General features: G+C 41.2%; 1 protein-coding gene across 3 annotated transcripts; it reads right to left on the bottom strand.

The window, feature by feature from the left end:
* Positions 1 to 1080: 1080 nt before the first annotated feature.
* Positions 1081 to 24925, bottom strand: LOC134801832 (sprouty-related, EVH1 domain-containing protein 2). 3 transcript variants are annotated; one of them, XM_063774466.1, is made up of 12 exons: positions 24765 to 24925; positions 19877 to 19998; positions 19125 to 19216; positions 17831 to 17999; positions 15404 to 15441; positions 14895 to 15018; positions 12854 to 12939; positions 12263 to 12362; positions 9535 to 9622; positions 8520 to 8631; positions 7201 to 7292; positions 1081 to 2322 (listed from the first exon to the last, which is right to left on the bottom strand). In XM_063774466.1, exons 1-12 carry the CDS (start codon positions 24782 to 24784, stop codon positions 2187 to 2189), a joined length of 1179 nt encoding a protein of 392 aa, XP_063630536.1. In that variant the 5' UTR covers positions 24785 to 24925; the 3' UTR covers positions 1081 to 2186. The 3 variants fall into 3 exon arrangements, with proteins under 3 accessions (XP_063630536.1, XP_063630534.1, XP_063630535.1); XM_063774464.1 differs by having other exon boundaries at positions 15404 to 15492; positions 24765 to 24924; XM_063774465.1 differs by lacking the exons at positions 19877 to 19998; positions 24765 to 24925 and adding an exon at positions 19717 to 19811 and having other exon boundaries at positions 15404 to 15492.
* Positions 24926 to 25408: the final 483 nt, after the last annotated feature.

Here is a 25408-nt window from a genome sequence, read left to right as displayed (position 1 = left end):
CCGAAATATATAAATAAATAAATAAACAAGAATTGCTCGTTTAATATGCGCTGTTCTTGACAATGCTTAACATTTTATTGTATGTTTCTGCATTATTAATATAGACAACGTTATAGCTTTTTTTTAATAAATATGTACAGCCTGGCAAAAAAGAGTAGAAATTAAAGTGGCAACACTGTAGTGTCCTCCCTTTGTCTTATATAAATTGATTTGAAAGGGACGACACTACAGTGTTGCCACTTTTTAACTTCTACTCTTTTTTGCCAGGCCGTAAGCCTAATTTTCATCTCACAATAAACTATTGCTGTAAAGGACTTCATACGTCAAAACTACATTAAATAGCATGGCACAAAACTCTTCAGTAATGTATAAATGTGAGGTTATCCATGACGAATTAATACCGTAGGTACCAATATTCCATAAATGCTAAATAATTTAACAATTCATAGAGTGGCAACATTCATTTAAATATGGCAACATTGCAAAGTCTAAACATCTGTAACGTATTTATGATAAATTTGTGAAACAACAGAAGTTTAAAACGAATTTAAAATTTAGTTATTTGTAAAACTCCAAACATTTTCAATTGTGTAAGTATCAAAAACCGGAAATTTAATTAACCTTACTTTTAGTCATTCTTTTCTCACATTTCCTTCTTAGAGTTTAAAAACTCTTTCATTGTCCAACTCGCAATATCTTTCAAAAGCACAATTCTCAGGCCTTTCATTTTCCCAGTCACTAAAAACACCACAATATTAATTGCAAAGTCAACACTGTCTTCTCACACAATTTCGTTTCGAGACTTGTTATCCAACTAAGCACATTCCAGTGAAGCTTCCATGCTTCTATTTTAGCTTGGAAAATATTATTCTTCAAGCTTATTAGTCCACAACTCACTTTATTCACTGTCCATTTCACTGCCGTGCCAAGTTTAGGTACATTTCATGCCAATATTTGGCAACCCATCGAGTTTTCATTCCCATGTCGGCATCTCTAAGATTCCATTGGTAAATAAACACAACCATATAAATAACAGCGCGGCTCGCATTATATCTTGTTATAGCTACTATAAAATATGCGTTATTTTTTGTTTTTAAAGCATTCGCACTTCAGAAAATCTCTCTTGTATATGCAATAGTAACAGCCTGTTTCTAAAAATACTGTTCTACCTTTCAGGAGCGATCGCCAGGATGCTTCTATTTATGAATTAAACGTTCACCAATTTTTCTCCTGTATGGTGTAATAGCGAAGTTTACTAATCTTTTTAAAACTCTCTTTGTGACGTAAATAAGGGCCCGTCACACCATGTTTTGCAGCGTCAGGTCCCATTTATTATTCGCCAAGTACAATCGATCCACCAACAATGTTCATTTAACTTAACGCAGTCTCGTCACGTCCGCAAACCACAGCCAAATTCAAAACCATTATGTCTAGTTTTATTCCGTGCCATTCGACGAGCTACTCTGATCCCCTAAAGATTTGGGTGTTAAAGGTAGACTAGCGCTCGGGGGGCTAGGTGTTGCCGGTAGAGCCGGGGGTCGCGGGGGGGTCGGGGGCAAGTCGGCGCTCGGGGGGCTGGCGGAGGGGGTCACCTGTACGCTGGGCGAGCCGTCCGTTACAGGAAACGGACTGCCCGACGGCGTTAACGGCAGATCAGCGCTCGGGGGGCTGGGGGTCGGCGGTAACGTTATACCCGACGGTGTTAAAGGTAATTCGGGTGGACTATCCAACGGTTCGGCGGGGGGAGGACCTAACGGGGTCGACGGTGATTCGACGTTCGGCGGACTACTCCGGGGCGACGGTTTGGCGGTTCGAGGCGTCGAGGGCAGGTCGATACTCGGCGAACTCGATGACGAGGCCTCGCGGAGCGGACTCGCGATCGACGTCGAAGACTCGGCGCTTAGCGAGCCGGGAATCGGCGTCGACCACGGGGCGCCCGGCGAATTCGCCCCGGACGCTATCGCTCGCGACGCGCCACTAGGAGGCGGGGTTTCACTTAATTTTTCTAAAGTTTCACTCGGCGGGCTGCCCAACGGAGTCAAATACGGCGTGTCGGTCGGGTCGCCGCACGGAGCCGGTGTACACCGTCTCGCGACGTGACAGCCGGGCCGGCGCTCGGCGCCGCTCGGGCCGGGTTGTGCGACACACGGCGGGGGTGGCGGGTGTGAGCGGGACGGCGGCCGGCGCTACTTGTCGCGCGCGCGCGGCCGGTGCGCGCCGCCCGCCACGTGCGCGCGCGCGCATGCGCGGTGCACGCAGCGCAGCGGCGCGTAGCAGCACAGACACGGCACCAGCAGCGACAGCAGCGTGATGCCCACCCACCTATAACATCACACATGTTACCCGTTAAAAAATAGAAAAGCCATCATAGTAGAACTACGCCAACAAACTGCATTTTAAGCAGATTAGCGATTAACTTTAAAATTAATTATGCATGTGTGCTTATGAAAAAAATAAAGTTATTTACGATACAAGTGCGAAAAAGAGGAATTTGACATTCGCATGAAAAGTGCTATTTTACGCACCAGTGCGGGAAAACAGGACCATATGCACTGTAAAATTCATTTTTATAGTACACTAGCTGTGCCCGCGGCTCCGCCCGCGTGGAATTCGGTCTGTGTCAGTAAGCGGCTAATTTCTAATCCTAATTTCTCTCCCTCTCCCCTGGAGGCGGAACTTGAAGTAAAGTTGACAAATGGATATGCTGGAGGACTGTAGTCCAGATAAAATATTTTACAATTAAGGTACCACTAAATAAAACTACACTCCAAAATGTATATCAGACGATACAGTAAGGTATACGCGCGCGAGCGAAAGCGAAGCGGCCTGCCTGGCTAGAGCGCCACCCACTCACCGTGGTCTTCTTCAGACTCCCGAGGAAGACCACGTGCCCCTTGTAACCTCAATGCGTTGCGAGACTTTCGCGAATAATTCGATTTTTTTCGGGAAGGCATGGTAATGCGTATAAAATGCGAGTCCCAAATCGTTAGACTCCGCAAACGACCTTTGCCGGAGTAAGATATTTTGATGCCCTAAGCATTTCTAGACCATGGTGCCCCCTCTCCCTAGGTCATCGAGATTACATTGTTTTTTTTAGTTGAGTGACGTTAATTGGCCCATTACAGCTGAGAATGGAAATCAGTCACATAATTTTATCACGTAAATTGACAGTGCTGCAGCAGTAACGTTGCAACAGAGTAATGCTGCTGCAGTCGCCATATCCTAGAAAGTGATTGAATACGCGAGCGAAGCGAGCGCGAAAAATTTTCGATATAAAAACGCAATTTGATAGACAGTTGTACATTTTTCCTTTTAGTATGGAAATGAGTCAAATAATTTTATCGCGAAAATTGACAGTGCTGCAGCAGTAACGTTGCAACAGAGTAATGCTGCTGCAGTCGCCATATCTTAGAAAGTGATAGAAAACGCGAGCGAAGCGACCGCGAAAATTTTTCGATATAAAAACGCAATTTATAGACAGTTGTAAATTTTTTCTTTTAGTATGGAAATCAGTCAAATAATTTTATCATGAAATCTGACAGTGCTGCAGCAGTAACGTTGCAACAGAGTAATGCTGCTGCAGTCGCCATATCTTAGAAAGTAATTGAAAACGCGAGCGAAGCGAGCGCGAAAATTTTTCGATATAAAAACGCAATTTGATAGACAGTTGTACATTTCAACTTTTAGTATGGAAATCAGTCATAACATTTTATTACGAAAATTGTCAGTGCTGCAGCAGTAACGTTCCAACAGAGTAATGCTACTGCAGTCGCCACGCCAAAACGCGAGCGAAGCGAGCGCGAAAATTTTTCGATATAAAAAACGCAATTTGACTTAAAAAGTTATTAAAAACGCGAGCGAAGCGAGCGCGAAAATTGTTCAATATAAAAACGCAATTTGATGTTAGACAGTTGTACATATCTACTTTTAGTATGGAAATCAGTGACATCATTTTATCACGAAAATTAACAGTGCTGCAGCAGTAACGTTACAACAGAGTAAAGCTGCTGCAGTCGCCAACCGAATGTCACCTTTATCATATCTTATAACGTGATTGTAAACGCGAAAATTGTTCGATATAAAAACGCCATTTGATAGACAGTTGTACATTTTTTCTTTTAGTATGGAAATCAGTCACATAATTTTATCACGAAATTTGACAGTGCTGCAGCAGTAACGTTGCAAAAGAGTAATGCTGCTGCAGTCGCCATATCCTAGAAAGTTATTGAAATCGCGAGCGAAGCGAGCGCGAAAATTTTTCGATATTAAAACGCAATTTGATAGACAGTTGTACATTTCTACTTTTAGTATGGAAATCAGTCACATCATTTTATCACGAAAATTGACAGTGCTGCAGCAGTAACGTTACAACAGAGTAAAGCTGCTGCAGTCGACAACCGAATGTCACCTTTATCATATCTTATAACGTGATTGTAAACGCGAAAATTGTTCGATATAAAAAACGCAATTTGATAGACAGTTGTACATTTTTACTTTTAGTCCCAACCAGGCGCGAATCCAGGATATCACACAGAGAAGGGATGGGACAGTTTTATATCAGCCTAGCTTCGCATAGGGCTCGATATTTAAGGGTCTCAGCGAGGTTGTTCTCATACAGAAAAGATGCAAGAAAGCAGAGCTTGGAATTGACCAAGTGAATTACGCCGAACTGCAAAAGAGTGGCTTGAAGCCGAATCTATTCATGTAATCACGACTCTTCTACTGCTCGCTCTTTGGCTTCACTCGAAAGCGCTACTTGATGGGATGCTTTTAGTTTTCGGCTTTCACGGGGCCCCTTATAACAGACAGACCTTTTGACAGTTAGGTCTCAGGATCGCGGCTAAGGAGCAACTCGGCTTGGCCGACAAAGCTGGCGTGCAAGAGAGCAAAATTCGCTATAAAATCGGTAACCTATGTCGAAAAAATCGGCTGGCCGCAAGCCCGAAAGCAAGATTTTTTCCATGACTTTAAGGGCCTCCGCGTAAGGTCAAATCGAAAGCCTACGTTGGAGGTCATGTAGGTACTCCACGACGACTGCAATGCTGACGCAGCCTGCGCGTTTTTTTGCCTACGATTTTGGTGCCCCCTAGACGTGGTGCCCTAACCAAGTGCTTATTTTGCTTAAAACTAAAAGGGTTAATCCGGCACTGCAAATGACAGAGGTCAATGTTTTTTTTTTCAAAGTACCCACCTTCGTCGCCATTATTAAGTGCATAAAGGAGGCGATACCTACGTATGAATATGGATTTGATATGGGGGCGATATAATTACGATTAGGTATAATTAATGATGGAGAAAATTTATAATTTTAAATAATTATGCAATTATACGCGTGTTTATATGTGTGTTTATTTTACCACTACGTAACTATGTAAACTCATTTTTAGTTTTCTTGATTACTTAATGTTTACTCAGTTCCCCAAAAGATGGCACTGTGCAATGAGGGGCAATTAATTTACTGTCGTTTAATTTTGTCGTATTATTAATTTATTAAATCAACACAATTATTCAATTATTTTTATTGATATCCGTAGCCCCTCTTCTAAACTTAGAGTTAATTTGGCAAAATCTTTCCTCGGTGGCTTATTCATGTCACAACATATTAAATTCAACGCCATCTGTTAGTTTACCAGGGTACTCAATAGTGGTAGCACATATTTGAAAAAAGTTTGCCCCTCCTTCCTAAGTAGCGCCATAAGATTCAGGGGCAAACTTAAGTCAATCGAGTGTTGTGGCTACCCCCCCTTTTAGGGGTTGAATTTTTATAGCCTATAACCTGGCCGGGAATTTTCTTGACAGATTAGTAAAGTTTTCATCAAAATCCGTTCAGCCGTTTTCACGTGATGCGCGTTCAAATAAACAGACAAACAGATAAACAGACAAACAGACAAAAATTCTAAAAACTTTTGGAACGTGTTCTGTTATCGATTCTAAGTATCCCCAGCCAACTTTTTTTCGAATATCTTCCATGTACAGACTTTCGACCGTCTTCAGCTTTATTATATGTATAGATATAGTACCGAGTGAAAAAGTTTAAAGGGCCATATGTACTGTAAAACGTTGTACGATACTGCGAATAGATAATTCGCAATTCCTCTTTTCCGCACTTGTATCGTAAATAACTATTTCAGCATAAGTGACCAAATGCGCAGATGGACAGACGATCTTGTTAAGGTCGCCGGAAGACGCTGGATGCGGGTCGCTTCCAACCGGCACGTATGGAGGTCCAAGGGGGAGGCCTATGTTCAGCAGTGGACGTCTTATGGCTGAGATGATGATGATGATGACCAAATGCGTGTCGAACCACACATGTGGAAAATTTTGCACAGTCACCTGCAATAATATGTTCAAAGGCAGCAGAAATATGTGACCCGCTCTTATGGCTCTACAAATAAAATCATATTAGATATTAGCTTTCGCCCGCGACTTCGTCTGCGTGGAATTAGTGACAGCAGCTAAAGTAGGTATAGCGCCTGGATAATGCTAATAGCATTCATTCAATTCGCGCATTGCTTACTTCAATTATTAGGCAATTCATTAACTCTTTCAAATTCACCCCCCTTTGCACTTTCTTCAGGGATGATTTCCGACATAAAAACTATCCTATATCCTTCCCCGGGACTCAAACTATCTCTATATCAAATTTCAACTAAATCAGTTCAGCAGCTTAAGCGTGAAGAGATAACAGACAGACACACTTTCGCCTTAATAATATTAATAATATTAGTATGGATTTATGCGGCCTTCGTTGTGTAACATATTATTCCAGATGATTGTACCATACGATATACGTATTCCATTTCTCCCGGTTTATGCTATCATCGGCCATGAATACCCAACATAGCAAAATACAAAGTATACCACAATAGGTAAGGTGGGTTAACCTTTTCGACGCTGTGTCAAAGTTTGACAAACAAAAGCTGTCACTCGGACGCCACGTCACTGAAGTGTCAAAACTGAAATTGAACTTTATGAATATGCACGTAGGTCTATGTTGCTCTGTGGTCTGTGCCCGATTAATCCGTCTTTGGCGTTGGACCTGCGGTGCGGATATATCGGTCATTGGCGTCCAAAAGGTTAAGACTAACATAGTTCATTTTGCTCAGGACTAAACAAACAGTATGAGGATTCCATACAAGTGATAGTCTTACCCCACCTTACTTCAATACAATATTTGTATGGCAGTATGTTGTAACTCACCGCTTGGCGCAGGCGTGGTCTGTGGGTGCGCACGCGCACGGGTGCATGGCGAAGTCGCCCTCCGCGTCCGACATGCAGTGGTACAGCATGCACTGTAACATACAAGTTTAAAAACTTACCCCCTTTTATTCATAAACGTACTACAAACGTCAATTAGCTAATAATCGTTTGTCTTTATCTGTCATTTTAACTTACGTATTTGTAAGAAAGGGATAAAACATAATTTAACTAAATCAGGCCCGTAAAGTTTTATGAATAAGGGGGTTAATGTATTAAAAGGGTATTTCACTGGTCAAATCAGTTTCTTTTTTCGAACTGTCAAAACGATTTTGCTACTATGGAATTTAGGCACTTGTCCCACCGCCGACGATGAGCGATAAGCGAGTAGAACGATAAACTAGACACGAGTGGGCGAGCGGCGAGAAGCGAGTGTTAGCTCCAATAGTTTTGTCGCTCGGCTATAGGCGAGTGTTCGAGTGCGACGGGCTATTACTCGCGTCACTCGCTCGGGCGATGCAGCGTAGCTGAACACGCAGACTGATTGGTCTCGCAGCTTGAGTTCTAACTACGAAGCGAGCATCGCCGAGCGAGTACCGCTGAGCTAGTTTTATTTATCGCGGCGACAAACTAGTGGAGCGAGTGTTCTCGCCGGCAGTGTGAACAGCCAGCGATGAACTATTAATATATGACTATATGTGTCTCTTTTACTAACACAGGATCCTAATCTTTTGTTCGTTTCTTGGGCGAGAAAATCGCCGATAGTTAATCGCTTACTCGCTCTTGGTGGGACAAGTGCCTTATATGGAACACTAGCATGTGACGTCACAGTCAAATTACCTACTCTTCCCTACTGTGTTCTTGTGCGGTGTCGGCATTTAAGCAAGCATCAAAGGCGTCGGTCCACTGTTACTTTTTACACTGTGGTATGGATGTGTACAGCGCCATCTCGTGTAGCTGTCAAACTCAAAGCACGAAATACTCATTTCGTATACAATCTAAGACTCTTTGCTGAAACGGCAACGCTTCGCTTGTGCTTCTCACTCGCTCGGTCAATAGGGTATTATACTGTATTTAAAATAAATTATTTGACACCATGCATGAAATAAAGCACCAGATAATTATTAGAAAAACACAGATAGGAGTTATTTTTAAACACAAGTTCTATTTAATAAATCGGATAGAAATATAAAAAGTAGGTGAGTTGACCGTGACGTCAATTTGTAATGTTTCATATAAATTCCATATTAGCAAATCGTTTTGACAGTTCTAAAAACGTAACTGATTTGACTAGTAGGAAAATTGCCAATTATGGTACATACCTGAGCACATTTGATACAGGAAACGGCGTCGATGCAAGTCTTGAAGGCGTCCGGAGCGAATTCGCACGCGCCAGCTCGGTTCGCACTCTCTAGGTACCATTCGTGACAATGCCTGCAACATGAAACAGTAAGAATTATACTATTTGACATTTAACAAATTTAACACATATCAGTGAAAAAATCGGGCAAGTGCGAGTCGGACTCGCGCACGAAGGGTTCCGTACCATATAAAAAAAAAACAAAAAAAAAGCAAAAAAAAAAACGGTCACCCATCCAAGTACTGACCACTCCCGACGTTGCTTAACTTTGGTCAAAACTCACGTTTGTTGTATGGGAGCCCCATTTAAATCTTTATTTTATTCTGTTTTTAGTATTTGTTGTTATAGCGGCAACAGAAATACATCATCTGTGAAAATTTCAACTGTCTAGCTATCACGGTTCGTGAGATACAGCCTGGTGACAGACGGACGGACGGACGGACGGACGGACGGACGGACAGCGAAGTCTTAGTAATAGGGTCCCGTTTTACCCTTTGGGTACGGAACCCTAAAAATAAGGATCAAAAGTCAAATGGCGTTCTAAAGTCTGGCGTGCAGGAAATTAAAAAAAATTCGAGTAGGGCCGAAACTGCTGAAAAAATTTACTTTGATTTGAAACCGTTACGTTGTGAGCCATATAGGGTAATTCGCCATGAACTGGCCACTTTTAGTAATTGGCCACCCTAAACTAAAATTGAATTCTATATTCACCTATAAACATAATTAATTTTAGTATAAGGTTTCAATAACTGGCCAGCCTTCAATAACTAGCCGCCTTATACTAAAATGAATCCTGTTTATAGGTGAATAGAATTCATTTTTAGTTTAGGGTGGCCAATTACTAACAGTGGCCAGTTACTGACGAATTACCCTACTAATTATTTCGAAGGACCGGCAGCGGGCCGGGTGAAATTCTTGCGCGGGCCGGACATGCCCGCGGGCCGTACTTTGCCCACCACTGTCCTAAGTACACTAACCTGCACTTGAGCCTCGCCTGGAAGGTTTCAGTTGGCTTCTTGTCGGGCAGAGGCGGCGGCCCGCTGTACGGATGCTTCTTTATCGACCCTGCAATATCAGATAAGATAATAGCAAAGAAAATTTTAAATAGAGATTTACTGTCATGGTAAATTATGTAGCTACAGTTCATTTACTGCCATCTTTCGACAGACGATAAAATCTGCTAGAACGCCATTTGACTTTGGCCACGCCATCTATATACTCGAGAGTAGGCTGAAGGTTATGGCGCCATCGCTCGAAAATATTGCACCATACCTTTGGCCTATAGTCGAGTAGATGGCGTTAATATTAATATTTAATAAGTTAACACACATCAGTGAAAGAATAAGGATTAAAGTCAAATGGCGATCTAACAGTTTTATGTTCTGTCGAAAGATGGCAGTAAATTTACAGTGGCTACATAATTTACTTTGACAATCCGTCTCTATACACTCTATTCTCTTTGATAATAGTTTATTGTATAACTGTGTACAAAGATGTTGACAATAATACAATTATGAACCAACAGTTTAACCATCACGGACGTACAATAATATTATGACTAACCTAAAACTGAGCAATTCTCAACAAGTTTGCACTTTTCGATCACATCTTAGATTTTTATAAAAACTGGTATGCTGGTAGAGTATACGAAGCTTAACTTCCACCACATTTCCCAAAATGTCCCAGAAAGTTTCTAAGAAACATTCCTTTTTTGTTATCAAATGTGTAAGGGAATCTGGTAACAAACCAGGAAAGTTTTATAATAACTTTCTGGGACATTTTGGGAAATATGGTGGAAGTTGTTCAGCTTCATGTACTTTACCAGCATACCAATTTTTATAGAAATCTAAGATGTGATCGAAATGTACAAACTTTTTGAGAATAGCTCAACTAGTAACAAAGTTATTACATGCATCATACTCTATCATCTTAATCGACAAACTCTTTCAAGACTCTACTAATAATAAGCCACTTTTTTAAGATAATTTTAAATTGTTTACCTTCGACTGACTTTATTTCAATAGGTAAGTTGTTAAAAACTTTTATTGCAGCAATATAGCACTTTTATCAGAATAAATGATATATACAGATGAATTAAGAAATTGTACAACGGGACTTTATCGCGTATTTAAGTTTTAAAATTTACCTCCGACGTTTCGAGGACGGCGTTGTCCCCGTGGTCTCGGAGAAAAATCTTAAAAATTAAATACGCGATTAAGTACCGTTGTACAATATAACCTTTTGAACACCAAACGGCGCATCCATTTGCCGTGCCACTGACGCCACGAGGGTAATATTTAGTTTTGTGTATAATTAATGCCAACCTAATCAATCAATCAATCAATCAATTTATTTAATTCAGACCATGTCCATAGTGTTAGTATACATTCCCTTAATATTATGTTAGTACTTAAACCTATACAAAATTATAACAAAATTAATAAATTATAACAACTTATATACTAAGCCTCTGGAGCCCATATGTACATCGTCCCAGTGTTTCCAGAAGGCGCAAGCAGGTGACTCTAACACTAGGCGCAAGAGGCTGTTGGAACTGTCACGCACGCGACGCATCAGAGAGGCAGTTCTATTGCGTATTATCGCACCGAAGCTGTCAGTGTGCGCCTCCGCGAACATTCCGGACGCGCTGCAAAAACGAGGCAGTCCCAACAGCATCCTGAACCCATTGTTGTACTGGACGCGCAGGGCATTAAAAGTGGAGTTTTTTCAGTAGATTTTCATCAAAAAACGATCGACGTCAAATGCCGTCTTTGGCGTCGTTGGCACGATTTTGCTTTGACGTCAATTGCCATGGTATAATAATATACTCCGCCTGGTACTCCATTCCCGTCTTTTCTAGGTCACCTAACTGACACAAGCCTACGTCATCATGCGACAGCGCTATATGATAATATGCGATAGCGCTATATATAGCGGCCATGTTATTGTGACGTAGGCCTGTGTCACTCTGGGAATAGAAGACCATGTTTTATTAGACTATGGTCAATTGCCATCTGTGGCGTTCGAAAGGTTAATAATGTGTAAAAGTCGTGAAAGTTTAAATCAGTGTTTTACACATGAATTGTTTTCTACCGTACTTTCTCGGAAACGTTCCTATTTGTCTGTATAAACACGTTACTGGCCTGAATTAGCTAATAATCGTTTGTCTTTATCGACATATGACTTTATGTAATTGTAAGAAAGGGATAAAAAATAATTGAACTAAATCAGGCCCGTCAAGTTTTACGAATAAGGGGTTGTGCACGAATCACGCGAGGTGTTTTCGGCTACTTTTTGAGCCCCCCTCCCCCTTGGTGATATTTGGTGAGGTTTTTGGCTACCCCTCTCCCCCCACACAACCTCACGTGTATTTTTTTGATTTTTTTTTAATTCGACCTAGTTTTAAGATAAATAGTATTGTATATAGAAAATCTTGTTTATTTTTCTATTTTCGTTAAATAGACTCGCTATTTTGAAGTGCAGAGTGAAGATTTATGTTTAACGAAACCGAGAAAACGTATCTACTCATGTGGTAGGTTTTTTTTTCTTAATTTCGTTCACTGTAGAAAAATACACGTGAGGTTTCCTTATACCCCCCTCCTCCAACGTGATCTATCGTGATTTTTTCGTGACCCCCCTCCTCCTATTGAACCTCGCGTGATTTGTGCACAAGCCCTAAGAGGGTTTATTTTTATTTATACTAACCTGAGTCCCTCTTCAATAATGGCGGTTTGGTGTTGGGCGAGGACTTCTCAGAGCTGATAATGCCGCCCGGACCCACCTGCGGATACGTGTATTCGTGCACCTGAAAGTAAACAGTTGATATAAAGGGGCCCACTGATTAACAGTCCACCGGACGGTATCGGCCTGTCAGTTGTTCGGAACATTCAAAATTTTGTTCTAACTGACAGGCCGATTCCTTCTGGCGGACTGTTAATCAGTGGGCTCCTTAAGATGACACCGGCTAGTAAAGGCTCTCTTTATTCTTCAAAAACTGATGAGAAAGTTGCACTTTACCCACAAGAGTGGCTTTATTGGCTTATGCTCGTGTAGATGACGACACTTTTTGACATTAACAAATTTAACACATATCAGTGAAAGAACAAAGTCAAATGGCGTTCTAAAAGTTTTGACAGGCGGGCGAAAGGGGTCGTCCAGAAATGATGTGATCATATTTGACCCATTTTTGACCCCCCCTCCCCCTTGGTGATATTTGGTGATTATAACGAAGCGAAACGAAACTTGATTTTAGAAAGAACCCTAAATGGCGTAACAATCCCGTGTGGTGATACTTACAGCTGACAGATGTACGTATGGACACCGCTCCGGATCGTCGTCAGCCATTTTATCTTCATACTGGATCTCGTACGTTTTAATTGTATCTGAAATGTAATGAGCGCATTTTAGAATTTGTTTGACAGTTAAGGTATATTTGATCTCCAAGGCCCACTTACTAACCCAGGGTTAACCGGTTAAACCTTTACCGTTGACCCAGTGTCAAATTGTACTGGTAACCATGGAGGTTAGGTTAAACCGGTTAACCCCGGATTAGTTCAAATTCCGTAGCTTAGCATGAAATATAGTCGTCTCTGCGCCTTACACGCGCATATTTGTGAAAATATTTGCTGTAAACAGCGGCGGGCTAATTATTCCGCAGTCGCAAGTTCGAGTCTCAACAGTGATTTTTTCCATGCTTTATTTTCTTTATGACGAGAGGATAGGGGACTGTGTATGACGTTTTTTCAGCCGAGTTGCAACGTCTGATTTTAGGGTAAAAACAATGAAATTATATCGCGGTAGACCCGTTTGTGTAATTAAATATGTGTAGTGTAAAGGTTTGCAACCTTTACAGCCTTCTTTAATCTGTGACTGGTTAGTCACGATATTTAAATTTAGAATATCAGCCCGCTGTCAAATAGAACGCGGTGCGGAGTTGGCATTCGTTTAGAGGCAGCCATTGTGTATAGTCATTTAATAATTGTAAAACTAGCTGAGAAAATATATAACTAAAAGAAGAAGTGATCTTGTGTTTTATGAATGCCCACAGCGTCCTCCCAATAGGCCGTCCTCTTTACAGTAGATAGATAGATAGATTTATTTATTGGTACTGATCATACACTGTCAACATGGGTTAATATTTACAATTTACAATGAGATTCAAGTGAATTACAATTAATGATTTCATAGTAGGTATATAACAATTTCAATTAGATATCAATTCAAAAAATAATAATACGATAGCAAATCAAGTCCGTACAATAAAAATTACAATAAATTTTAAATTAAAACAATAATAATGCATTAAAAACAATAAATTTATAATAATAATAATGTCAATTATGTATTCTTTATAGGTATTTTTATTCATCAAAGAACTCGTTTACTGTATAGTAAGCCTTCATTTTATTATTATTATTATTTGTATGTCTTTCCCATCACGGAATAATGGTGTTCCGGACCTTTGGGAGGCGTGCGCGGAGCCGAAGCCAACACGTAGAGGCCCTTTTGACACTTTAATGAAATGTAAGGGGTACACCGAGCGGAGGCTGCCCTTGCCCGTGTCATGGGACGCACGCAGAGGCAGCACCCGCCAGGGTGTATTAAGGACTATTAAGAGTTGATGGAATCTAAAATGATCTAGGTTATTGGGTGAAAGCGATGGACTAAGAACTGAGCTATGGGGTAAAAAACCGGACGCCTGCCTAATAAAACGGTATGCAATTTTATTTCCGGCAGACGGTGACTCGCCCTCACAAGATGGGCCTCCACAAAAAGCGACATCTAGGATGGCTCAAGGGCAACACCGGTGTGAGCGGCTCAGGGGTGTCGAGAGGTGTGCGCCGCTTTCTACCCAGTGGCTGTTAACAGCCACTGTGCCAACTCGCGTCTTATGCATATTTCACTTCCACCCCTGGAGCTTATAGCTCTAACGACTCCACTCTGGCCTTATTATTATTATTAGAGCTTTCAATTATTCCACAGAGAATTGTATTAAGTTATTTATAATTCTTATTTGATATATAAGTTTTTATTTTTCTACTGTAGACCCCTTCTGGGTAAAAGCCTTCATTGTACAAAATGCGAGAGTTTAAAGTGTTATATTTCGTATGACGTGTCAGACTCGGAGCCTTGTCGTGGCGCGGCAAGTGTATATGTGTCTCTGTCGGACGCGACTCGCCATCGTCTCGGAGGCGTGTCGTGTGCATCACGAGAGATAGATTATTACCGTGATGGCGCGTGTCGTGGCGCGGCAGGTTGATGGCGGAGAGGATGGGCGTCTGCGTGAGGTCGTGAGCGTTTCGGACGCGACTCGGAGCCGTGTCGTGGGGATAGTTACCGTGATGGCGCGGCAGGTTGATGGCGGAGAGAATAGGCGTCTGCGTGAGGTCGTGAGCGTGTCGGACGCGACTCGCTGTGGAGTTCTCGGAGCTCGAACGGGAGTCCGTCGGTAGATTTAGACACTGGAAATACACAATAATACTCTTAGGGTCAGTTGCACCAAACCGCCTGTCACCGTTAAAGCGTTCGCTAAATTTTATTGCATGGGAAGTTTCATAGTTCATTGTTGAGTGACGTCGATCAGTCTATCAAGTGTGGGTGGTGCGATTGGCCCTTAGTATTCATTACTTTTACAGTTCTGCAAGACCAGGAGACAAACATCTTTTAAAGCGAGTTGTTTCTCCAAATATATAAGTGTCAAATGTGACGTTTTTGGTTGAAGTAATGTCACTTGATACTGACAGATCAGTATCATATCGGTGTTACATCTTATTTCAAGCATTATTCGAATCGGGCCGTGTGTGTGTGTGTAAAGTGTAAAATAGAGTAGATGTAGGTTAGCCTCACCTCAAATATGTTTTGCTCCTCATCGTCGTCGGCCGGCGCTGGATTGTGTTTTTTGTACGCGTGAAGCGCAGGCCACGCCCCGCCCAGACCTGTCCAACAATAGGGGGTATTACTGCAATGTTCTGCCGCCAGAGTGCAGCACTAGCTCCTCTAGTAAACCATAGAGTAACTTATACATACTGTGGCTTAAACTGTTTTTTGACAAGTTTTCACAGACAATAGAATATGACATTGATGCATCAAGGCGGTTTGTTAACTAGAGTCTACCGGGAAACGCGAAAATCGACATTTAGTTATCTGCCTCTTTATCGCTCGAATATGCAAGAGTGATAGAGAATAGAGAGGTTAGATAACGAAATTTCGATTTTCTTGTTTCGCGGTAAACCCCCAGATTGTGACAGATAGTGGTAGTGGCGCCCCCTACGCATAGTTTCGCGTAATATTCGCTATTATCATTCAATAATACGTCACCGTTTAACAGGCGTAATGCCAGGAAATTAGAAAGAAACAAAAGTTATGGCGCGCCACGCGGAACTTGCACCGGAATACAGTTCCATCGCGCGTTAATACATATAATAATTAAAAACAGGCCAAGTGCGAGTCGGACTCGCGCACGAAGGGTTCCGTACCATTGCGCAAAAAAACGGCAGTAAAATCACGTCTGTTGTATGGGAGCCCAACTTAGATATTTTTTTTTTCTAAGTAAGCGCCACTTGCACCATCCCACTAACCCGGGGTTAACTGGTTAAACCGGTAATCCAATGTCAAATTGTACTGGTAACCATAGTAACTCCAGGTTTAACCCGGGGGGTCAGTGAATGGTGCAAGTGGCCCTTATGAATGGAATCATGGGTTAGTACGTTATCTTTTCGCGGATTAGCAAAGTAATATTCTGGGTTGATTTATTTTATCATGTTTTTAGTATTTCGTCGTTGCGCTTTTCAAAGCTGATATGTGTTCGATTTTTGATTGACAAATTGTTACCTAGCAACAAAATACATAAGGTATTAATTCATTTGATTAAGATCTCGCACATGTAAGATTTGGTAAGCGCAACGACGATTTGTTGTTATAGCGGCAACAGAAATACATCATCTGTGAAAATTTCAATTATCTAGCTATCACGGTTCATGAGACACAGCCTGGTGACAGACAGATAGACGGACTGTGGAGTAATGGCTTCCCGTTTTTACCCTTTGGGTACGGAACCCTAAAAACCTAATATACACCAAATAGAGTAAAAATATTTTCAATCATGTTAATATCCGAAGAGGAAAATGGGAACTACGTTATACTCCGTATCTTTAGGTATTTAAATAAAAGTAAACAAATAATTTGTACATTTTCGGGTAGTTATAACATTTATTCGTTAACCAACCAGATACAAAACCGCATGGACCTGTCACTGAACGACCATACTTTAACCTACATTATTTGATCGTGTAATGTTTTCATCTACCCTCAACTGGCTTAAGGAGCCATTTGAGGGTAGATTTCGTTTACTTTTATTTAAATACCTAAAGATACAGACTATAGTATGGAGAAGCGGTCACTCGCGTCCACTTTCCTCTTAATATGGGGCATTATCTATGAAAAGGGACCTTATTGGCGATGGCGCTTACGCCGCACAGCGTCGCGCGGCATTGTATTCATATCGGAGCTTCGTTAATAATGGCGTAAGTGCCATCGACAATAAGGTCCCTTTTCATAGATAACGTCACATATTAGCTATGTTTCATCGTTATGTTTTACTTATTTACTTACTCGCTAGTTATATGTACTCACCGTGTAGGAATCCAGTATACGGAAGCAATGAAGAAAGCACATTAGATAAATTAGTTAACAGACACCATTACGAGTATATACTATGGAACTGATGTACATATATTTATTTAAACATTAAATGGCTGGCTTAATGCCTAATGAAATTCTCTACCAGTCAAGTAACAAGGTAACCATCGGTTACCCTACACTAACCCATCTGATACCACCATGAAACCAATTCCAGTCGGTAGGTATGAACCCCCATTTCAGGAATATATAAGTCTGCCAAGGCTTTTCCTGCCGAAACACCTTGGCAGGCGAGATTATGTGAGCAAGGTAACCATCGGTTACCCTACACTAACCCATCCGATACCACCATGAAACCAATTCCAGTCGGTAGGTATGAACCCTCATTTCAGGAATATATAAGTCTGCCAAGGCCTTTCCTGCCTAAACACCTTGGCAAACGAGATTATGTGAGCAAGGTAACCATCGGTTACCCTATACTAACCCATCTGATACCACCATGAAACCAATTCCAGTCGGTAGGTATGAACCCCCATTAGAAATTTGCAGTCAAGCGTGAGTCGGACTTATGTACGGAACCCTTGGAACCGGTTTTTTCTTTTTTTGTCCCCCTGTATGTTTCTAGGTCTAACTCACCGTCTAACAGCTCCTCGATGGCGGTCCGCACGCCGCGGTCGAATGCGCGCGCATCCGCGGCCGTCTGGAACGTGAGGCCGAATCGCTTCTCCTCCGTGACCCAGTGGTGGAACGTTGGCATCACCTTGTTGTACTGGAAATCCTTCTTTATTGTGCATTCTAAAACCACCTGGAATAGAAATAAGCGTTCAAGATCTCGTCATCTAAGGATGGGGTCTGTTTCAGTATGTTTGTTACCATTAAAACGTTCACAATATTTTATTGTATGGGATATGATTCACAATTCTCTACTGAGTGAAGTTAACCAGGGGCCGATAATGAATTTCCACCGTTCGATTTCGTGTATTTCGTTCAATAATATCTCCAAAATTCTACTAATAGAATTGAAAACGAGTGGTCAATACCACTAGATTCCCAATTTCTATCCCTCGTAATTCAAAAATTAGCAGTTCGCCGTTTTCACTGATTTTCGAGTGGCGAAATCGAGGGAACGAATTTCAAAAATCAAAATCAAAATCAAAATCAAAAATGTCTTTATTGCAAGATTATGGTACATTTACAATAGTAAAGTAAAGTAAAGATGTTACAATGTTTATCAGAACACATAATCTACCCGTCAGAGCATGCAATAGGTTCATCTCCTTCATCTCTTCAGTACTGAATAATACCTATAATAATATCTAGCATTTTTACATTTAGATTAGAGGAACATTAATTATTACATGAGATCATTAAAATTATAATCAAAATATTCATTTAGATTATAAAAACTTGCTTTTATGAGTATGTTCTTTAATGTAGTTTTAAATGTTGTTCCTGACATCATTTTAATGTAGTTTGGCAAATGATTGTATATTTTAATACTAGTGTAATACAATCGCCCCCAGTCCGTCGATTGTTAGTCCATCATCATCATCATCATTTTTATTCAATAACAATATTACATTGTGTTTGAAATCTTAAGTCTAGGCATACAAAAAATATTACAAAACAAAACATCATAGCCACCAATTAAAAATAATTAATAATACGTCATCAAATAAAATTAAAAAGTCAAAGTACAGTAGATATACAAGTAAATGGAATGGAAGTATGGAAGGGGTAGGGCCAATTTCCACAGACCCGCCCAAGGACCTTATATAAAAAATAGACATTTTATCTAAGCCACTCCGTAGATGCGCTAGTTATCATCTTGAAAATTAGAATCGCAGTCTGTTTTTACATGGTGATTTTCTGTAAGGTTTATTAATATAAATAAAAAAAATAGTTTTTGTTAATTTTAACTTAGCCTTACCATGTTGTCGCTGATCCGTTTTCCGTGTATGAAGAAATCGTGTGTCGGTGCGTTTGCGGACGATGATGACGTGTCGCCGTTACTGTCGCCCCCTGCAACGACATTTTATTATATACTACTATGATTGGTAGCTGGACAAACATATGAGTAGCCGCTAACGAAACCGATTACCGGGGTCACCGGGGTCATGTCAATAGAGTCCGCGTGCGCGACCCAGCCGCCGGTGCCTTCGATGATTGCTATATTCCACCCCTACACCCCTCACATGGCGACCCTGCCTCGCTATATACAATACATACCTGCCGTTTGCCCACCATCACGTCGGCTAGGCCTCCGCCCCCGAGAGCGACCCAGCCGCCGGTCCTTCGTCGCGACACATCATTCGACTCCACTCCTACACCCCTCACATGGCGACCCAGCCTCGCTATATACAATACATACCTGCCGCGCGCTGCCGCTTGCCCACCATCACGTCGGCCAGGCCTCCGCCCCTGAGGGCGACCCAGCCGCCGGTCCTTCGTCGCGATACATCACTTGACTCCACCCTACACCCCTCACATGGCGACCCAGCCTCGCTATATACACTACATACCTGCCGCGCGCTGCCGCTTGCCCACCATCACGTCGGCTAGGCCTCCGCCCCCGTGGGCGACCCAGTCGCCGGTGCCTTCGTCGCGACACATCACTTGACTCCACCCCTACACGCCGCTCACCTCACATGGCGACCCAGCCTCGCTATATACACTACATACCTGCCGCGCGCTGCCGCTTGCCCACCATCACGTCGGCCAGGCCTCCGCCCCCGAGGGCGACCCAGCCGCCGGTGCCTTCGTCGCGACACATCACTTGCGCCCGCACACGCACCACGCAGACACTGGAAAAGACAATCATATTGTAAAATATTGTAAAAATAAATTGTTTAGTAGAGTGTAGTCACTTTAAGAGTCGTTCGTACGCTACGATAACGTGAGTTTATCAGTTTGTGAGTTGTGTCACTTTTGTCACATAGGGTTAGAATTCTCAATTTTCGGGTCCACTGTATTTAAATTTTCTAGTCTTAGATTTCAGAGTACCTAATTACCCACATAATGAATTCCACTCAAAGTGGGTATGCTCTTTTGCAGCGGTGTGTACTTAGGTAGGTATACTACTAAGATATGTAACTTAAACTTTTTCTGCAAATTGATAAATCTAAAATAAGTGCATAATTTCGAAAATAATCCTTCCGAAATGCGCAAAAATAAACGCCCTTACCTGCCATAACTAAAGTACGTCGCCATCAGATATATCGAAGCGTCCAAGGTGCTCAAAAATATCTGAACACGCACTATAACATCGTAAATAATCTCGTATGGTGTTTCGTATGTATCTCTCAGTTATTTATTTATTTAATTATAATTTTTAGGGTTCCGTACCCAAAGGGTAAAACACCCTATTACTAAGACTCCGCTGTCCGTCCATCCGTCCGTCTGTCACCAGGCTGTATCTCACGAACCGTGATAGCTAGACAGTTGAAATTTTCACAGATGATGTATTTCTGTTGCCGCTATAACAACAAATACTAAAAACAGAATAAAATAAAGATTTAAGTGGGGCTCCCATACAACAAACGTGATTTTTGACCGAAGTTAAGCAACGTCGGGCGGGGTCAGTACTTGGATGGGTGACCGTTTTTTTTTGCCGTTTTTTGCATTATGGTACGGAACCCTTCGTGCGCGAGTCCGACTCGCAGTTACCCGGTTTTTATGTACTTGTTTTGTTCAATAAAGTGTTTACTACTACTACCTACTACTTTGACAACAAAGGCGTGGTCAGATATTTGTGTATACATTGGCCGCTCTAATATATCTGATGGCGACTGTATATACCTACTACGTACGTTCGCACTTGACCGATGTTTCGGCCATTCATGACTTCAAACAAATGAAACCACAAGTAATGAATGGCGTTGAATTTAAGTGAATGAATCATTCGTGTTGATTTGATGAATGACATTCCGTGGATGGAGTTGATGACATCATCGGAGCAGGAAATCATTATTTTGTATAAACAGGGGCCTATTGCATAATAAAATACAAGCTAATACCAGTGGGGAGATAGTCCTCCTTTCGGGCAAACTCGGCTCCATTCGGCTCAGCCAGTGATCGGGTATTTTTAGGGTTCCGTACCCAAAGGGTAAAACGGGACCCTATTACTAAGACTTCGCTGTCCGTCCGTCCGTCTGTCTGTCACCAGGCTGTATCTCACGAACCGTGATAGCTAGACAGTTGAAATTTTCACAGATGATGTATTTCTGTTGCCGCTATAACAACAAATACTAAAAACAGAATAAAATAAAGATTTAAATGGGGCTCCCATACAACAAACGTGATTTTTGACCAAAGTTAAGCAACTTCTGTCTAGTGGTCAGTACTTGGATGGGTGACCGTTTTTTTTTTTGCTTTTTTTTTACGTTTTTTTATTGCATTATGGTACGGAACTCTTCGTGCGCGAGTCCGACTCGCACTTGCCCGGTTTTTTTTTTGTATGGGAACGAAAATGGTATTTTTTCGCTTTGTTAATTATTTCGTTTTTAATTGGGAAATCTAATAATACGAAGTCGTTACCTAAAAACACAACTGAGTCCTACATTTGGAGTATAAAATAATTCGAAAAAATGGTTATTTCTAAGTTTTTGCGAAAAACCGGTTCCAATCCCTGGGCTCAGCATGGCTCCGAGCAATTATTAGGGTTGGCACCACTTGACGTGCTTTTGCGTGCACGACCACAGATAAGATAAAGACTTGAATTTTGACAACCCTAAATATTAGCCGAAAGGGGTCGCATAATTCGTCCCTGAATCGTTGTCTAACTTCGGTTTTGTAGGAAGTGTCCTTTCTGTACGGTAGTACTATTATTTAATCTGTGCTATTAGTGATTTTAAATACAAAATCATTAATAGTATTAGCTTGTATTTTATTATGCAATCCGGCCTAGGAGAACAATTCGACTGGTTTATGTGTGGGTTTGTCTCATAGCAACAAAGACTTTGATTTTTTGCATTTTCGTTATATAAAGCAGTAGTACCACGATCCCGACTATTGGGTCGTACGACCTGGGAACGAAATCATAAAATACCCGATAGTCGGGTTTTCGGCACTGAATGTGTTAAATTCGTTTAACAACTTTAACTTCAACTCCTCCTTTGATGTAGGCCTCCTCCATAGCTTTTCTTTGCTGTTTGCATCTATTTACTTCCCCCGATTCTTCTTAAATCATTGCATTACTTTGCTTATTTAATAAACTCTAATAGAAACGGACCGCCATTTAGGGGCATATATGTCCAAGTGTCAGAAAGGCTAGGTGTCATAATATCCAACGTCAATTAGTCCAAAAGTAAAAATGGCCTGATGACGGAAAGTCCAGATGTAACAATACAGAAAAACGTTACGGCGGGGAGGGGGGGTCAAAAATGTCCAAAAATTGCGTTACGTAATACTTGAACGCTCCCTTTATTTTAAAAACTGGACCCTGAAGAAAGTAATTGGTGACCCGTGCCCTACTGTATACTGTATCCCTACTATATAATATTATAAATATTTGAAAGTTACTCTATCTGTCTCTTACCTTTTCACACTTATTTAAATTGCTGAACCCATTTACTGACATTTTATATAGAGATAGTTAGGGCCCGGGAAATTTGGTTGGTTTTTATCAATCGTCTGCATTATTTATTTAATCTTTATTGCAAAATACATGAATGAATTTGTAACCAAGACTATAAAAACTATACAGTGAAATCTCGATAATCCGGCACTTCAATGGTCTAGTACAGGGCTCTCCAAACCCCGGCCCGCGAAGCGTTCCAATAAATTCTGAGACGCTATATAGCCCTCAGGTCAAAAAGTTTGGAGACCCCTGGTCTAGTACACCCAGTAATCCGGCACTAATATTGGCATACAAATTATTTTATGTCCCACCAGAGACAGCAACGGAGTTCATAGGCAGTCGCCGTGGCCGAATCAGCCGTGGAGTTATTATTATTAAATGGCTAAGTTCCAGGTAAAATTAGTTTCTTTTTAATTAGTATTTTAGTAAAATCTATTTGTACGAAATACTAAAAGACACATCAATATTATGCAGATTTGCTCTAACTTCCAGTAAGCCGAATTTTGCAGTAATCCGACTCTCTGTGTCAGCATAAGTGCCAGATTAGTGAGATTGTACTGTATTGATAAATTTACACATATAGGTACTCAATATAATCATCATCATCTTATCACTCCACACAGACAAAGTCGCAGGCAGAAGCTAGTAATATTATAAATGCGAAAGTAATTCTGTCTCTCTGTTACCTCTTCGCATTCGCATTTACACCGCCAAACCGATAGGTGAAAATGGTATGGACATAGTTTGAGACGGGTGGAAGGATATAGGATAGTTTTTTATCAATTATCATCATCCCACACTGAAGAAGTCACAGGCAGAAGATTGGTATCTCAAATTCTGTAAATTCAATGTTGATGTGTAAAAGTGCCCTTGTGGCCTATTTGCTGAATAAATGTTGAAGTTTAAAAAGTAAAATGTTGATAAAGCTAAATGAATAGGTTGGGTAAAAAATATTGATTAGGTACCCATGTTAGAACTCAAATTAGTTTAGATATAAATATCTTCTAATTAATCTAGGTGACAAAAGTGCCACACATGTCTTTATTACAGACCTAAATGAAAACCAAACATGATTTGACTGCCCTATCTTATTTTATAAATACCATGACAATTATTTTATGAGAGATTATAAGTGTTTTTTTAAACAATTATGGCCTGGATGCGAGTCCTTTAAGCCAAATTTTAAGTGTTTTCCATAGGCACATTTGGCTACAAAATCTTCTTAATGTAGTTAGAAATGTGTAAGTATCTGTTATTATTAGGTGATTGTTAGGGCATACTTAAATTACCTAAATGTAAGATGTAAAAATTAGATTTTATCTATTATAAAAAAAAAAAACTGTCACATGGCATTTTTTAAACCACTGTCAGCCAGTAAGTGCTAGTTTTGTGAAGCTTAAACAAAAGCAAACTCATTTATTATTTTAATTTATTGCAACTTACAAAGGCATCAGATTAACACAATCAAGCTTCACATCTTTAATGACGTAAAATTAGTCCTTCATTGTCCTAAACCGTGCATCATAAAAAACCTATTGTTTAATTTTTTTAATTGCTAGACCCGCGCTCAACTCGAACCATCCAACATTTTTTTCGCGGAAAAAATGCAATCGGATTCATCGGACGAACTGAATCAACTTGCGGTGGGATAATTTCATTGAGGAAATAGCTCGCAAGCTAGCTCCAAATGACCCCGAAAGGAGAACTTGTATTGTGAATGAATGAGTATCATTGATTATACTTATACAGTACACACAGGGTGACCTAAGGGCGTCGGTCGGGCTTGCATGTACCTAGCTTAAAAGACTTTCTACTGGTTGACTGAGATATACAGCTCGACCTTAAGTTTCACAGAAGGCTAAGGCCTTCAAAAAACACCATAAATCCTCTTACACATCCCGTGAGCTATGGAAAATGGCCGGGGTAAGGCCCTCCCTACCAGACAGGGCGCAGCATATATCACAAAAACTGAGTTACGGGGACACCACTTACTTTTCAGATGCCTCGGTCATGATTCGACACGTCGAATATCCTAATTTCTACTCGCCACTTCACAGATTTCACCATTTTTATGACATAAATACATCAGATTCACTTGCGAATCGTTCTTATTTCGGCCCTTTGTTGGGCCTCAGTACGCTTGCGTCAAGAAAACAGTCCCGGTTATTCAATGAAAGCGTGGTGACCGCGCGACAGGTGGCGTAGTTATCGCGCACGGGCGCCGATTCTTGCTATCTCATTGGTGGTTTGCGCCGTTTCCTCAATTTCAGCCAATCACAGCAGAGTGCACTGAACGAGAGCCAATGACGTCACTTTTCTACCTTGACAAGTTTTTTTCGCGGCGATTTCGAACGAGCGCACCACCGATTCAATTTTTACAATGAAATCACTTGAGTAATCTCTCCTCAACTGAAAAATCAGCCCGATTTTAACTGAATTCGATAATTTCACGGCACAAGTAATTCCCGGCGTGGTTTTTGCCAATATATTGGTCTAAAACTCCGACATACGTCCACCTCGGGAGCGCATAGGCGAGTAACGTTAAGTAGGTCACGCCAGAGCCTTACTGAATGGAGGGGCTCGACCGGGCCCATCCCCGTTCATGCTACCAGCCATTGAAAAATAAATAGGTCATA

This window comes from Cydia splendana, chromosome 23 (genome assembly GCF_910591565.1).
Source record: "Cydia splendana chromosome 23, ilCydSple1.2, whole genome shotgun sequence".
NCBI classification, from domain to species: Eukaryota; Metazoa; Arthropoda; class Insecta; order Lepidoptera; family Tortricidae; genus Cydia; species Cydia splendana.
This window is presented reverse-complemented; position numbering and strand designations above follow the sequence as displayed.